Raw genomic sequence first — 17,111 nt, 5'->3', positions numbered from 1 at the left:
GGTGGATCTTACCTAGTGGATATGTGGGGATGTGGCAGTTAAAAGTCGGGAATCCATTGGTCCAAAAGGCTCTTATCTTTCATGCGCTGCACACATATTGTTTCCATATCTGTGCTCTTCTACTTGTGTGTAATCCTGCTGTGAAATTTGAGTATTTGTCAGGAAAAAACTTTAAACCAAGACTATAAGAAATTGAATTATCTTTAACAGATAGAAATATCTGTTTACGGACATGTTTAAAGCAGCTGGCATTTTTTGCGCTGACCTGAAATGTAATTTATCGTAAAGGTCTTTTCGGCATGTTGGAGTGAATTGGAACAGTTTCTACCCAATGAACTAACTTCAGTCATTTTGTGCCACCCCATCCTACAGCACAACCTGTCTGGCATTTTTTTTCACAATATATTATTGTTATTGTGATTATGTTTCTCTTTATTTAGAATACTTTGGCATACTAGAATAACAGCTGGTAGCTATAGTTACACTATATGTAAAGTTGCCTTCAGTCTTTCGGAAAATTGAACATACAGTATGTATTAACATTGATCCAGTACATTTCCCAGTATGTAACAGCACGTTGCACATCACACTGATGGCACAAAAATAGTAGAATGTTTTGCATTCTTTACAATTCTAATAACTGGAGAAGGAAAAACTGAATTGATTGTTGAGCCCTTGAGCAAGGTACTTACCCTGAATTGCTTCAGTATAACAGTTACCCAGCTGTATAAATGTGTAAATAGCTAGCCTAACATTGTAAGTTGCTTTAGAGAAAAGTGTCAGCTAAATGAATGAATGCAAATGCTACATAACAAAACCTGACCAGTTTTTTACTGTGAATTTTTACTTAGAAAAGTGATTTTTCTCTCTCTGTTTCAACTGACTGAGTGAAATCTCTGAAAGGAAAAAAAAAAAAATCAGAGTCTAACTAAAATAAGATGTCAATTTCTAAGCACATGCAAAGAATGAGATCAACACTTATTTATTGCCTGCTGATTCTCTGGAACAAACTTTTCAAACAACTGAACAAAACTGTTGAGCTACAGTGTGACCCCTAAATGTGAATACTGTGTGTTTTTTTCATGCTTTTGCTTAGTTCACATCTCATCCTTCTGCAGGCTGCTCACAGTCCTACCCTGTGCTTTGGCACAGAGTCAAAGCAGAGTAATGTTCCAGACATTCTCTCTGGAAACAATTACCCTCTTTAGATTTGTTAATACATTTGCATTATCCAGTGCTTTCTCTCTTGTCATTTTTAAAAGTGCACACTGAAGGTCACAAGGTTGTTATTAAAGTCTGTGGGCATCACTGGGCAGTTTCATTGACATCCTCATTACAATGAAACAGTGCAGTGATTTTAAGTCAAGCAAAAATAGACATCACATTTGGGTAAAATCTGGAAGATTTCTCTGCAGGGAAAAAATGCCTGTACTGGTTTGGTTGACTAGGTTTAGGTGTAGCATTGGTTATGTACATATTTCTCTACCTTTTTCTAATTTATTGGAGGTAAAATTAAGATGAGTTCCTTTTTTGATCTCTGTTTCTTGGTATTTTACATTTTAGTCAGGTAAGGGCAGTTTCTGTGTAAAATGTGTGTATTTCTGGCAGATTGATTGGTGTTACTATAGTATTGTGGTAAATAATAATTTTATGCATAAGCCAGAGGGCAGCATTATGCACATGACAGTTTGGCCATGATAAAAAAAAAAACAAAAAACTTGTTATATTATTTATTTCCAAGTAATTGCATTTGCAGCTTGACAGATCTCCTGAATGCAGCTTTTTGGCAATGTAGTACACAATTTTATTAAGTCATTGTGACTTTTTTGGATTTTCCACAAAGAACATTAATTCACTGTTATATTGTCATTATATCTAGTGTCAATCTAGCATAAATAACTGAAGATTATCTGCTTGCTTACATTAGTTATAAACTTTTATTATTATTATTATTATTATTATTATTGGTGCACATCCTATAATATTATCATTATTTTAACAATAATGTTATTATTATTATTTTATTTTCAGGGACCACTGGGCTTAATTGGACCTGCAGGTGCAATTGGAGTTCAAGGTGAAAAGGTAGAGCTATTTTCTGTGCCATTATTCTGTCAGGACTGATCACCGCAGGCTGAGTGGAAAGGCTGACGTGTCATAAATACTGCCATTGACAGACCTCTAATTAGTCCCTCCTACAGGAGTATGAGCCTTGGGTTCTGCATTCATCTTACAGTTTGAAACGTCACACCTTGTATCTGCTGCTTTAATAACACTTAGAAACAGGAAAGACTATTCAGTGAAGTCTTTTGACTGCACTCATTCAGTGTAAAATAAGAATGGATTGCCAAAATAAAGGGCAGCTGGTTGTGTAGTGGCTAGAGCTCCTGCCTTTGGACCTAAAGGTTTGAATCCTACCTCCAGCTATAGTACCCATGAGCAAGGTACTTACCCTTAATTTCTCCAGTGAATTTACCCAGCTGTATAAATGGGTAAATAACTGTAAGCAGTGTAATATCGCTTTAGAGGAAAAACATCAGCTAAATGAATAAATGTAGAACACTGAATTACATCGGAAGATACTGCATGAAAATAAATAACATTTGTGCATGTGATGTGTTCAGAAGTCTTAAAGATAATCAAGCCCAGCAACACAATGCAATTTATATCTGTCCAAACCTTTCAAAGCCCTGTACTATTTTGGCAAAATAACTTCTACTTACACAGTTTATATTTATCTCCTTGATGTTGTTACACTGTGTCTGACCTGCTGACAATAATAAATTCATCAGAAGTCTTTTTTTTATTAATTATAATTAGTGAGGGGGTGGCTGGTGGCGTCGTGATTGGAGCGGCTGCCTTTGGAGCCGAAGGTTGCCGGTTCACTCCCCGTCTCTGGCTGTAGTGCCCTTGAGCAAGGTGCTTGCCATGCCATTGCTCCAGTACCTTTTCCTGGCTGCATGCTTGGGTAACTAGTTGTGGCCCTACAATGGACTGGCATCCCATCCAGGGTGTTTTCCTCCCTCCATCCCTTCAGTCTTGTGCCAAATGTCTCCAGGATAGGCTCCGGCTTACCGCAACCCTGCTTGGGAGAAGCGGTTATTGAAGTTCGTTGGTATAATTAATTACTGTAATATATTAATTATTAATTGCTGCTTATTTATTTATTTGCCAGCAAAACACTGCTTTCATTAGATGACAAATGACAGTAATTATTTGAAAAAAACATGTCTGTAGTATGAGTCTGTCAATATTTGGTCTCATGTGAGGGAAGTGTTCTTCAACACCATCTGATTTCCTCTTTCAGGATTAACATACCACAGTATTTTGTGTATGCAAGGAGAAATTGTAGGCTCTGGAGTGTTCTTATTCAACACGGTCCTTTTCACTTCCTTTACTAACGGAATGATTGTTGACTGACAAGACGCTACACCTTGACCCCTCCCCTTAAAACACCTATGCAATCCAGTCTGATCAGACTTGTTTGGGCACAGAAGGAGAGCTCCATGTGTAGTACACGGAGGAGCTTCCGGCTTAGTAATCTTTCAGTAGAACCTATACCCTGTCAAGCCTTGAATTCCTTTCAGATTATATACTGTACATATTTAATCGAATTATTCACTGAGAGCTAAACTTCTTTCCAGCTCTTAAATTATTCATCAGACATATTTGTCTTTCGAAGCCCACAGCTGAACTTGTACAATCTTGAAGAAATCAAACAGAGTTGAATCTTTGGATTTCAAAGGCACAATACTTTCGGAGTGCGTAGATTTTATGGCCGAAAAACTTTGAGTGACATTTACTGAGAACATGCAGATGTAATGCTTATTTTTCATATTTACTGTCTAGACCTAAGAGTACTCTCTGCTTTTAACACTACTGTTTACACGTCTTCTTAGTATATGACATGAAAATATTAGTGAGAGTGCCTGGAGGTTTTTCTGACTTCTTCTGCAGGGCGACCGAGGTCCCACAGGTCCTTTGGGTCCTCCTGGGGAAAAGGGCTCCATGGTGAGTACCCTTGAGAATACCAAGTAGGGCAGAAGTGTGGCTGTGCTTGGAACTGTAGTGCTACAGAACAAGTCTCATGTGGCATTACTAGTACTTCACAGAGGTAAATCACCTAAACGCAAATATGAAAAAGCAAGTGTGGTAATATTCATTGCAATCCAATTGGCTTTTAAAGGCGTAATACTCAGGTAAGATCCTCATTTTACTCCTGCGTGGTGATTCGTGCTGTTTTGTATGTGCAGATTGGAGAGGTAGTAATAATGATACGGTTGGCCCAGTGGTACAACGAGAACCGCTGCTGTCTCACAGCACCTGGGTGGTGTGAGAGGATCTGGGTTTCATCCTTGCTCAGTATGTGTAGACTTTGCGTGGTCTCCCCATGTCTGCGTGGGTTTCTTCTGGGTGCTCTGGTTTCCTCCCACAGTCCAAAGACATGCTGTTCAGGTTCACCCATAGTGTGTGTGTGACAGAGAGAGTGTGTTCCACTGATCTATGGATGAGTAAGTAGTGTATCTAACAATGTAAGTCAACTTGGTTGAATAAGGTGTTTGTGGGCTGATAACACTAGATAGAGTTCACTGGAAGTCGCTCTGGAGAAAAGTGTCTGCTAAATAAATGTAAATGGCTGTACGGCAGTGAATTCAACGTGCTTCGGTTTTTGCAGTTTACCCCTTTTAGTTCTGCCTCAGCTCCCTCTGTAAAAGTCAGAGCCGTGGGTGCCTGCTGTGGCTGTTTGAAAGCTGGCTGCTGTTCCTGCTTTGGCCTGTGAACAGTTTAAGTGGCTCTGGATGTGTTCATGTACCCTTTCCTGGCTCCTTTGGGACAAATTCCTGAACTGAAGCACCCTAGTGCCCTAGCCATGTAAAACATTGGTCCAACTACTGCCAAAATGAGATTAGCTTTATTTGCATGATCCATTTTTAAAAGGATTTTTTTTTATTATTCTTACAATAATTTTGTTCTTTTTTTATTTATTTATTCACTCATTTATTATAATTATTTATTTATTTTTGGAATGCTCAAGTGTACATATGACTTGAATTTTTGTATAATCCGTATAATTTATGAAATATTCAGTTGCAAAATTTAACTAAAATTTCCATCAGCTACTGAATTAACTGTTTCTGCTGATTTAGGACCCTAGTTAATCGGCTCCTGGGGGGCGCAGTGGCGCAACGGGTTTGGCCGGGTCCCGCTCTTTGGTGGGTCTGGGGCTCGAGTCCCGCTTGGGGTGCCTTGCGACAGACTGGTGTCCCGTCCTGGGTGTGTCCCCTCCCCCTCCAGCCTTGCGCCCTGTGTTGCCGGGGTTAGGCTCCGGTTTGCCGCGACCATGCTCGGGACAAGCGGTTTCAGCCAGTGTGTATGTTTGTGTGTTAACTGGCTCCTGATTTTTCTGCCTAGAAAGCAAAACATTTCTAATCCATTACTAGATGAGTTATAGCATATATTAATAATGATGATTGTGATTATTATATAATGATAACTGTGATAATTATCATTGTAAATATATAGATTATTTCATTTATTCTTTCTTAAAGTAAGGTTGTATCAATCTGAGAGAAACATTAAAACACAGTGTCTAAGCTACATATTAAGAGCTTATTGTGTAGTGTGAGTGCAGTTTGTGGTATCATAAGCAACTGGATGGTAATACAATAATTCTTTGACTTTAGTGAAAGCTTTTTTCTTACATTAGGATGCATTATTGCTTTCATTTGTATAAATAGTAGCAGAACTTTAAAAGATACTGTAGCTATACTACATTGTAATATATACTTAGGAAATTAATGCATCTTTTTTGTGATGGTAATGAGTGCCAAGGATTTATAATACTAAGATGTGGAGGATTGCTTCTTCATTTATGTCCCTTCTTTGTTTTTTATTTCCTCAGGGATACCCAGGATTGCCAGGAAGCCCTGGTGATGTGGGTCCGCAAGGTCCTCCTGTAAGTAGTTCTTTTCCTCGAGAAGAAATGTAATCAAAATCTGAATGTGAAACAGACATACACAAACAGTTCCCCATCAGTATTGTGAACATGTGGACACGTACTGTAGCGTCAAAAGTGCTTAGTGTTGGCTTTCTAACGTCTCAGCGTCCTCGTTCAGCTACTGTAATAACAGATATTCCGGAGAAATCTCCAGATTTTCTGTCTTCCACCTTGTATTCATGTGCCATGAATAATACGAATTAATTTTTTTTTTCTCCTTTCCACAGGGACCACAAGGTCAGAGAGGCGCAGCAGGAATTCCAGGACCTAAGGGCAGAAGAGTAAGAGATGTAAACCTATAAAAGCTAATAAGGTGATCTGTAAATCATCATGACGAGAAGTATTGCTCATTAAGGAATGGAATACTAATGGTTGTTTCCTGGCATAAAAGTGTTCTGGGAACTTCTGGCTTTCTTTATCCTCTGACAAAAAAAATGGATGCACAGATTCCCTCCGAATCCTCTTCTGACAGGACACCTAGTGGCAAAACAGTGAATGTGCCCTGCACACATTAAATATTGTCAAAAATGTCATTACTTATGTGGTATTTTCAGCTTGTTCACAGGGGGGTCCATGCTATACTCCCTAATATGGACTAAAGAAGGGTGTCTTATAATGAAGCAATTTACAGCCATACAAGACAGTAGAGAAAATTGTTCATGTGGACGAAGCATTACTGAGCATTATCCCTCCCATAATGAGGTTAAATTGTTCTGTAAATTCGCTCGTTCAGGCAAATTCCCGCCATGAGCGCACTGAACCTGTATTTCTTATGGAAAAAATAATGCATTCCTAGATGTAAACCATCAAATCTAAAATGAATTAAAGTACGAAAATAAAAGGTATTTTTCGTATTTTTCAACCATTACTTATGAGTGTCCTGGTTATTTGGGACCCCCTATAATGAGGAGCCCCATATCATGAGCGTATCATAATTTTTAAAAATTTAGATGATATTTACGGTGAAATATACTTAAGCTGCTGTATTTGTATCGTGTTAGTACACTGACTTGAACTCTGTAGTAACAGCAGGAGACCTCATGAATCATGCTGCAGAAATCGAATACAATGCTGTAATGTGAAAGATATTTACTGACAGTACTGTCTTCAAAAATACTGTCGTTTTATAAACACAAAAAACTGATTTTATAGAAGTATTGTAACAAACTTGTTTTTGTTTTTGATTTCAAGTTAAAATGCATCCCACCGTGAGACGTGTCTTATAAGCAAGACATGGAAACTAGTAGGGAGCAACAAATCTGTGACACAGTGAACAGCAGGGTATCGTATAGGGAGTCTGTATTTACTCCTGAATATGATATATATATAATTTTTTTTTTTTCTTTTTTTTCTTAAAGTAATTCTTGCTGTCAGTAATCGGGCACATAATCAAAGGCATAAATGGGTGTTTGGAGGGCTTAGGCCAAACATACTGCTGGTCTTCTCAGGGTGGGAAAAGGCCAGAGCAGTGTGTTCATTTCAGAGTGGCTTCATGCTGGTTGAACTGTGCATCTTTTCGAAAGCTCACTGGATGTTCTCCTTTCTGAAACCTCATTTTCCCGTGAAACAAAGGTGTGCAAGCCTACCCCAGGGTATCCGTTTCTTTAATGCCAAAGTTATGTCCATCTGGTTCTCATAAGTGTGCCAGTCGGTAGGTGGTGGCAGCCAGGGCCAAGGCCAGATGTGTGTTTATTGCAGTAGTTGGAGGAAAGTGCCTTAGAACTGGATCCCAGGAATTCCCTGTGCTTGCTTTGCTGTGATTCCCCTCCCCTTTTAGCTACACACGTTTCTCCTCAAGCCTGGAGGCCTGAATGAGTGTAGGTGTCACTTTGAGCAGCGATGGGGAGATAATCCTAGGTGTCACACTTCCAAAAGAAAAGTGTGTTCTGTGTGACCCCCTCACTCCAGAGAGCTAATGTGGATGACAGGGGTTCAGCTTCCTATGTGATATGCACAGTGTCACACCTCATTGGGAGGCCCTTGTACTTTCTCAGTGATGGTGCTTCACCATAAAGCGGAATAAGTCACACAAACATTCCATACCTTTTACATGCCTTATAGTGGTATCTAGCATTTATTTTTTTATTTTATACTATTCCCACTGTTAGCTGTTTTTATAATATTCCCATATTCACTGCTCTCCACCACTAAGACAATTTTTCCTTGTGGGAATGAGCAAGACCCCGGGGCTATGAGTAACAGACAGCGAAGAGGCCCCCCATTAGATGCGGGAACGGCGCAGAAGGAATGTGAATCCAGAAGCAGCCCAGGTGATACACAGAGACCAGACAAAACAGGGAAGGGAGACATTGAAGCTCAGAAGAATTTATTTGTCTCGCTAACTGGTTTTCGTCCGTCTGATTGCACAGGAAATGGACACAGATGGAATGTTTACAGCACAGGGCCTGTGGTGTCAACGTTACTTGGAAAGTGCGTACAGACACCATGTCTGTGGTAAAGTGTGTTGATACAAGAGGGTTACAAGGGTACAGGTTTATTCCTAAAAGCCTTTTCTTCTAATATGCAGTACAAGCTCTAGGTGTTGCCTGCAAGAGTCGGGAAAGAAACAAGGTGAATGATATCTTAATGATCAGAAAAAAAGGAATTAATGCTTCTTTTCAAGGGGCCAAGAGGTCCAGACGGTCTTCCAGGAGAACCTGGGCCACAAGGTACAAAGGTAGTTCAACTTTTTTAATGGAAAACAACAGATTTTCTTAACAAAATGCTCTCGTTTAGTTTTCCTGAACTGATTTGACATTCTCTACTGAAATGTAGACGACAGACTATACAGTTTGGATAAGCTATTGCTGTATCAAAAAAGCTATTCATAAACACACCATGCAATGACCTTGCTTAATAAACAAATATCCTTTGTAGAATATTTGCTGAAACACTCACATCCTTTGTTCTCTATACCTTTTAGGGAGAACGTGGAGTAATGGGAAAGAAAGGAGAACCTGGATTTATTGTACGTACCCTCGATCGCTGTGCGAAAGAAAGCGTAAAAGCCGGCATTAAGTATAGATTGAGACATTCCTGCGGAACTAGACGTACATGTCAGAAACACCTTTTGTTTCAGATTTCACCCATTGCTAGAGGGGCTCTGTTGAGTTGTTCCGCTGGTGATGAGACAGCGCCTGAAAGAAGCTTGAGGATGCAAACCATGATAAATGGAACTAAATCTAGCATCATTCCCTTTAGATGTACCATGTAAACACAAGGCCATTGTGTAGACGTTACTTTGAACTCCCTCCCAAGCTGTTTGTGTGGGTAGTAATTGTGACATTGGCCACCATCGGCGTCTGGTTACACGCAAAACTTCGCTGAAAAGTTCTTTGGAAATGTTTGATCACGAAAAAAAATCCCACCACAGTATTGTTTCTCATTTTTTAACATTTGTGTTCATAAACATCTATGGAAGTACTAATACGCAATTAAATACGAGTTATATGAGTGTATGAGTCAATTTTTATTTTCCTTACAATCAGCAGACAGTAAGATAAGCATTTCAGGGTAACCACATGCTGAACCTCCATCTAAATTGGCCAATTTTATGGAGGATTTTCATTAAATGTCTGTTTACCAAGGTTGCAGCTATGATGAAAAGAAGGTCAGTGAGAATAATTGCGGAAGTCATACTAATAGTATATCATTTTGGAGTCATCTACTGGATTTTATTAAACAGAGTGCTGGATTATGTGTCCTTGATGACTTTCATCTTGTTGACTGGTGTTTCTGTTAATCTGAAAAGTATACAAATCATTCTAAGAAGGAGCAGAGCTGACTAGATGGAGTCTATTGGTGCTATATACATATGCAGGGAACTGTGTAGTACAAGTATGATATTATATATGTACTACTAATTTAGTATCATTATAAGGTTGACTGGCACAGGTATGACAGATTTTTCACAATTTGCTCAACATAATTTTGTGGTCAGGTGAGTTTTGTTTTGGAAAATTTAAATTCAGTAAAGTTTTTTTTTTTTTTTTAAATCTGTTATAAATTACTGATCAAAAAATGTGCTCTTGTATGTCTATGATGATCTATGACTTAAATGTAGACCACCAGAAACATCTTACTCAACCAGTTAGGCTGAAAAGATTTGATCCCATTTTCAGGGAAAGGCTGGCTTTCCAGGGGAAAGAGGTCTGCCTGGGATTCCAGTGAGTACAAATCAAACTCTAATTTTATCTCAAGCAGTTATAGTCTGAATACACTTTGTGTCGGAAGGACTGTGACACACAGTAGAACACTTACCTAGAAAAGACTTCAAAGCTGGAAGATCAGTACTTCATAACAACTGCATTGGTCAGTAGTTTTGCCATTGAGTTAAATCGCTCAGTGAACATTTAAATGGTTGTGAAAACAGTGAAAATGCAACATTTCAGAAGATACCAAATTATGAGACCTTCATTAATTTTTGAATGGATAACACTGTGTGGAATGGTGTGTTACTACAGGAAGTTTTCACATCTGATCAATAATACATCCACATTAGTCATTCCAACTGCTGCTGTAGGCAAGATATAAATTCACTTTTCATAAATGTGAACTCCTAATGTTATTAACTTTGTGTTTGGACAGCTGTGAGGCTACTTTTCCATAGCAGAGAGCTTTTCTGTTTTGCCTAAGGTATTTTGTTCTTGGCATAACATTTGACAGAGGTGTGGAAGTGAGGTACTTTAGATATGCTTCCATTGCACACTGTACACATACATGCTAGAAACAGCCTGTCCTGTTTGGTGTCTGATGCAACTATTTTCAGATTGGGATTCCTTGTTCACACAAGTTTGCCCGTAACCTAGGGTGCACAGATTTCCACAGTACACATCCATATCTGTATACCAGTTCCATTCAGCTGATCTGTGGAATTTTGTTTCCCATGTATAACGATGCTTGAGGGCATCTGGTAGTGGTGCCAGGGAAGACTGCCAGGACCACCTCCTCTTTGATAATTTAATGAGGGTTTGAGGGGATGGGAGGTGAGCTCTGTCGCTGTGTCCAGGATGCTGCCTGTGGAGAAACACCTCAACACTGTTATTATTGCCAGCACAGAATAAGTGGCCTGTGTTGTGTTCTCCACAAATGCTATTTTTGGAAAGACTGACCTTCCCTCCTGTCAGCGTTCTCAAGAATCTAGGCTGCCATCTAGTGAACCCTGCATACACAGAAAATACACTGAAAAAAAGGCCTAAAACACTGTGTGATCTGTTTAATGCAGTTGGTTTTTCTCAAGGTTAGGCAAAAAAGACACAAGACGTTATGTAAATAAACGAGCCAAAAGAAAATGTAACCAAATTTGTGAAGGGTTGGAACAGAAATGAAGTATGATTCAGAGTCTGCTCTGTGATTGAGTTACTAATTGAGCATGATTCCCTGTAGTGCATGAAAGGGTCCTGTTCTGGCATATCATTTATGTTTCAAATTCAAAATAACATTTTAGAAAAGGCTGTGCCAGCAAATCCGTTCATCAGCTATCAATGGCTCTAGAATGCCTGGGGAAAGCAGTTAACATTATGACAGATCATTTTGTTTTTAATTAATATTAAGAGGTGTTCTGTTTTTGCAATCGAAACAGTTCTTCTTGTATTTGAGAGGGGAACATTGCTCTGTACTGGTAGAGAAATCACTTCCGCTTTTTATATGAAACCAGAACGCAGAGAGAAATTGAAAGCTACTGCGTAGCATGTGCTACCTGAGTAGGTATTTCCTACCTTCATGATTATCATTGGTATCGACTCTTTTTACGCTGTTGTGGATTTTTGCTCTCTGTTGTTTGTCATCTGCAGCAAAGCACTACAATAAGAAATTGTTATTGCAATAACAGGCATTGTTAGCAAATACGTTTATACCTGTAAATGGTTTTGTTTTTTTAAAGCGGATGAAATTTCACTCTACGTCTGCTAACGCTCGAATATCGAGTGCAAGCGTCATTGCCGGGTGACACCGTGTCACGGGGTTAACGCTGTTCTCTCACAGCACCTGGCCGGCACAAGAGGATGTGGGTTCAATCCGTACTCAGTGTGTGTGGAGTTTGCATGTTCTCCCTTTGTTCATCGGGGTTCCTCTCACAGTCCAAAATTACGTGCTTCAAGACAGTTGGTGACTCTAAATTGCCCATGTTGAGTGTACATAGCACTGAATGTCACCTTGGGTGAAAGGTGATAGGTAAACACACTGTAAGTTGCTTTACAGAGAAGTGTCAGGTAGACATGTACTTACACATTTTTAAGGGCTTCTTTGATGTTGTGTATATAGTGTGCTCGCATGCATGTGGCTTTTAAAGCAAGAGTTAAAAAATTGTACGTTTCCAAGTTAACATGGTTTGAAACATTTGTGTAATAGGAAAGATATAGTCACATGTTGTTTTGTTGGGCCAATTTAAATGTTCTCTTCTGTACTTCCAAACCTTTAAGAAGTATGGAACATACCAGTTTAAAGTATCTTTTTTGTTTTGTAGGGGAAACCAGGAATTCCTGGAAGTGCAGGAGAGAGGGGAGCATATGGAGAACCAGTAGGTTAATCTCCCGTGAATGTGTTAACTTTGTCTTAAATGGGGCTATTTTAAGTTATTCCCACGTGTTTTTTTTTTTTTTTTTTTTTTTAAATTGATGGTTGTATACAGCAAAAAAAGTAAAGCTGACAATGTGACTTGTCAGGAAGATGTCTAAGAACATTTATTTGAGTGTTGCCTTTTGGATGAATTACTTAAACAACATGCCTGCAGATCAGTTCTCATGCTGAGGAAGAATGGAAAATTTTGAGAATATATTTACAGTAGATATGTGTGGCCTTTCTTGTTCCCGGCATCCATTATTAGATATGCATATAAATGCATATTAACAGAACAATAATACCCCCTCTTTGTATGTCATTAATAATTTTTGTTCAGTTGCGATATAACTCTTGTATATAAACTTGTATTTGTGTGGTTAAAAATCAGCTCACTGACAAATTTTTGATTCTCTCACACACACACACACACACACACACATACTGGCTGAAGCCGCTTGTCCCACGCGGCGTCACGGCAAGCCAGAGCCTAACCCAGCAACACAGGGCGCAAGGGGACACACCCAGGACGGGACGCCAGTCCATCACAAGGCACCCCAAGCAGGATCCTAACTCCAGACCCACCAGAGAGCAGGACCCGGCCAAACCACTCCACCAGCGCACCCCCTGATTTTTGATTCAGAAGGAATAAAACATTATTCATATTGTCAGCATAGGGAAGGCTAGAATACCAATAATCCCTTGATGAGAAGAAGGTGATCAAGTAAAACTCCAGAATCCTTGTCTGTTTTTAAGGGACCCAGAGGACTCCCTGGGGATCCAGGCCCAGAGGGTGAAACAGGCCCTGAGGTAACCTGTCAGTAACGCCAGTCTTTCCAAAGAAACACTTCTCAGGCACAGTTACACTAAATTCCTACTTCCTTCCACCTCTCCAGGGACCTCCTGGGCCAGAGGGGGAGCAGGGCCCAGTGGGGGAGCCTGGGTTCAAGGTTTGTCTTTCAAATATATTAGTGTACTTTTGTACATTTACAACTGTTTTACATTTGAAATATATATGTTCACAAGATTTTTATACAAGAGGCGTGAAATGCACATAATAGATAAAAAGATAAAGATATGAGTGGAAGGAGTAGATTAATGCATATATTATTTTCATTTCCAGTTTAACTTTCTATTCAATAGTGCCTTTTTTAATAGCAGTACACAGTTACGTAAAATAACATCTGAAATATGCACAACTTAAATATATTTTATACTTTAATAATGACATGTAATTAACAATAAAAAAACAGTGAACAATGAATAGATCAGGAGTAACTCTATAGGAGAAACGCAAAAGAAAAACAGAACATTTTAAGCTTGGATTTAAAGGTTGAGACGGAAGGTGCCAGGCAGATTATTCAAGAATTTAGGTGCTCTAGACACCCTCCAACTGAAGGGTCATTTGTACTTAAAGATATCCAGCATCTGAGGATCATCAACAATTTTCAGGAATATAAGAATTAATCACATCACTAAGGTGAACTGGAACAAAATCATTAAATACCCCACACACACACACACACACACACACACACACACACACACACACACACCTTCAGAGCCACTTGTCCCATATGGGGTCACGGGGAACCGGAGCCTACCCGGCAACACAGGGCGTAAGGCCGGAGGGGGAGGGGACGCACCCAGGACGGGACGCCAGTCCGTCGCAAGGTACCCCAAGCGGGACTCGAACCCCAGACCCACCGGACAGCAGGACTGTGGTCCAACCCACTGCGCCACCGCACCCCCCCATTAAATACCATATATGTTAAAAGGAGGACTTTGTAATCTGTTCTAAATTTAACTGAAGGCTAGTGTAGCAACTTAAAAGCTGGTGTTTCCTAATCCCGATGACAATCCTAACAGCAGCATTCTGGAATAAAATGAAGTAAAAAATTAGTCCTTGAGAATTTAGAACAGGAGGAGTTTTATCAGACCTTAAATATAAAAAGTTATTTCTTGCCCACTGGAAAGACCAAGCATGTGAGGGCTCATTTGGTTTTATCAAAGCATAGAACTGAGTATTGTCTAGCATAAAAATGAAAGTTAATGTTATATTTTTGAATAATAACCCCCCCACTGACAGCATATAGAGCAAGATCTTCCAACACTGAATCTTGGGGAAGGTCATAACTTAGACAAAAATGAAGGCTTCAAGATACGAAAAATATCAAATATGTGTGAAAGATAACCTAAATTAACAGAAATTTTATCCGTATTTTAAAAGCTATGGCATATAAAAAACCATTTTAAATGTAGGCATGTGGCTCTTTTACTGGATTTTTCTACACTCCTGTCTTGTTTTTTTCAGGGAGAAATAGGACCTGCTGGAAATGAAGGAGAAAAAGGACAACAAGGAATAAGAGTGAGTGCTTTAGAGGAGATATTGCTGCTCATGTTAAAAACAGATATCCTAAATGGTATGAAGAGTTTTTTTATCGATATTGTTCCTGATGTAGGTAGTTTTGTAGTTCTTCCAATGAAGTCTCCGCCTACCTGACTAAAGTAATTTATTCCTTAAAAGCCCTTTGTAAGGTGTATTCTCCATGCTCTTTCTCTATTCTGTACCCGCAAGTCTTTGCATAAAGCTGTAATAGTTCCTCCTTCAAGTGATATAATTTCCTCAGTCAATTCACTGAACAATATAGTCTGACACACCTTCCATAAGTCATACATTCCTGAAAAACTGTTCTTAAGGTAAATTCTCAAAAGCCAAAGATGTGATCACCATAGTTTCAAAGGTAAAAAAATTTTTATTCACTCCTGAGCCCCCAGACTATCACCTGTTTAGGGTAAAATATCATGATTTATGACCATGTTACTCCAAAAGTAAATATCATCATAACACAACATAAGAAGGCAATTTCCTTTCCTTCATTACTCTGTAATGCTGTTTGACAGTTTACCTATGTTTGTTTTGCACTTTTGTAGGTGTTCCATATTGCACACTTGATAAAGCATGAGTTTTCTGCGGGTTCTCCAATTTCTTCCAGTCGAAATAGTGGCGTCACTAGCCTTCATGTCACCCAGTAACTCATGCTGTCACCCCCCCCCGTTGACCTCCTCCCAGACCATACAGAATCCTTAGTAATGTTTTTGGTACTAATGATACTCGTAAATCGTAATTCCTGTATATCACTGAATGTAATGGCAATAGTAGTGATATAAACAACTAACAAAATTAAAATTACACCTTTAAATTATATCACATACACCGACTAAATGTATTTACATTTACATAGTTTCATGTGGTTAAAGTGAAAATTGGGTAAAAAAACAATAGAATTCGAAGTAAAAATGTTTAAGAACTACATCAAAATTATGTTTATTTTAACTTTATTGATATAGGTTCACAAATATTAATTATCACAATAGTATCGCTGAAACACCAGAAAATTTTACAAAATCAGCGACTATAGAAACACCAGAAGCAATGAAAACAACAGCGCGTGCTCGTAGTGCGTGCAGACGACACCACGTGATTCGAAGTGTCATTGTAATTGGGTAATAATGAGAGCTTTGACCGGAGCACATTAGAAGGTTCATAAAGTAAATTAGCATAGAGTTTTCGCCTTATAGATATATTGATACATATAACCTGGGCTTACGTGTTTTTGTTGTTATAACTAACTACAGGGATATTTTTACAAAAATTAATAAATTTCTGCTTAAAACTACACAAAAATTTCATAGACAGTGGTGTCACCCGCTCCGGTCCGCACCCCCTGCACCCCCTAGCGACGCCACTGAGTCAGAAGACATGGTTTTCACTTGAACTGGTTACTATAACTATCCTATGGTGTTTAAATATGTGCGTGCTCTGCTGCTGACACCGCGTGTAATGCCAAAATATGGAAACCATATCTAACTTTGTTACCATAGTAACTTTATGGCATATGCTACAAAAACTTGTGCTTGCACAAAATTTAATAAAACACACACACACACACACACACACACACACACACACACACACACACACACACACACACACTTTCTGAACCGCTTGTCCCATACGGGGTCGCGGGGAACCGGAGCCTACCCGGCAACACAGGGCATAAGGCCGGAGGGGGAGGGGACACACCCAGGACGGGACGCCAGTCCGCCGCAAGGCACCCCAAGCAGGACTCGAACCCCAGACCCACCGGAGAGCAGGACCCGGTCCAACCCACTGCGCCACCGCGCCCCCCTTAATAAAACATATTATACTAAATGTATGTAAAAATAGAGGGGGTGCGGTGGCGCAGTGGGTTGGACCACAGTCCTGCTCTCTGGTGGGTCTGGGGTTCAAGTCCAGCTTGGGGTGCCTTGCGGCGGACTGGCGTCCCGTCCTGGGTGTGTCCCCTCCCCCTCCGGCCTTACGCCCTGTGTTACCGGGTAGGCTCCGTGACCCCGTATGGGACAAGCGGTTCTGAAAATGTGTGTGTGTGTATGTAAAAATATATATTGTACTTATTTGCAGATATAGAAAAGAAATTGTAAAAACACGACTAAAAAAAAATTATGGTAGGAGGTTATCAGGATTCATCTATCCTGCGTTTTATGCACCTACTCG

At 39.6% G+C, this 17,111-nt stretch overlaps 1 protein-coding gene across 1 annotated transcript in view; it reads left to right on the top strand.

The window, feature by feature from the left end:
• Positions 1–17,111, top strand: part of LOC114911274 (collagen alpha-1(XXIV) chain-like) — an 83,078-nt gene that overhangs the window by 49,535 nt on the left and 16,432 nt on the right. Inside the window, exons 26-36 of the mRNA XM_029254820.1 lie at positions 2,032–2,085; positions 3,958–4,011; positions 5,903–5,956; positions 6,226–6,279; positions 8,622–8,675; positions 8,922–8,966; positions 10,120–10,164; positions 12,462–12,515; positions 13,310–13,363; positions 13,450–13,503; positions 14,868–14,921. Of these exons, the coding sequence (XP_029110653.1) occupies positions 2,032–2,085; positions 3,958–4,011; positions 5,903–5,956; positions 6,226–6,279; positions 8,622–8,675; positions 8,922–8,966; positions 10,120–10,164; positions 12,462–12,515; positions 13,310–13,363; positions 13,450–13,503; positions 14,868–14,921 (576 nt within the window). The remainder of the gene's footprint in view (positions 1–2,031; positions 2,086–3,957; positions 4,012–5,902; positions 5,957–6,225; positions 6,280–8,621; positions 8,676–8,921; positions 8,967–10,119; positions 10,165–12,461; positions 12,516–13,309; positions 13,364–13,449; positions 13,504–14,867; positions 14,922–17,111) is intronic.

This window comes from Scleropages formosus, chromosome 9 (genome assembly GCF_900964775.1).
Source record: "Scleropages formosus chromosome 9, fSclFor1.1, whole genome shotgun sequence".
Taxonomy (NCBI): domain Eukaryota; kingdom Metazoa; phylum Chordata; class Actinopteri; order Osteoglossiformes; family Osteoglossidae; genus Scleropages; species Scleropages formosus.
Note: the sequence above shows the minus strand (reverse complement) of the source record. Positions and strands in the feature narration are given on the sequence as shown.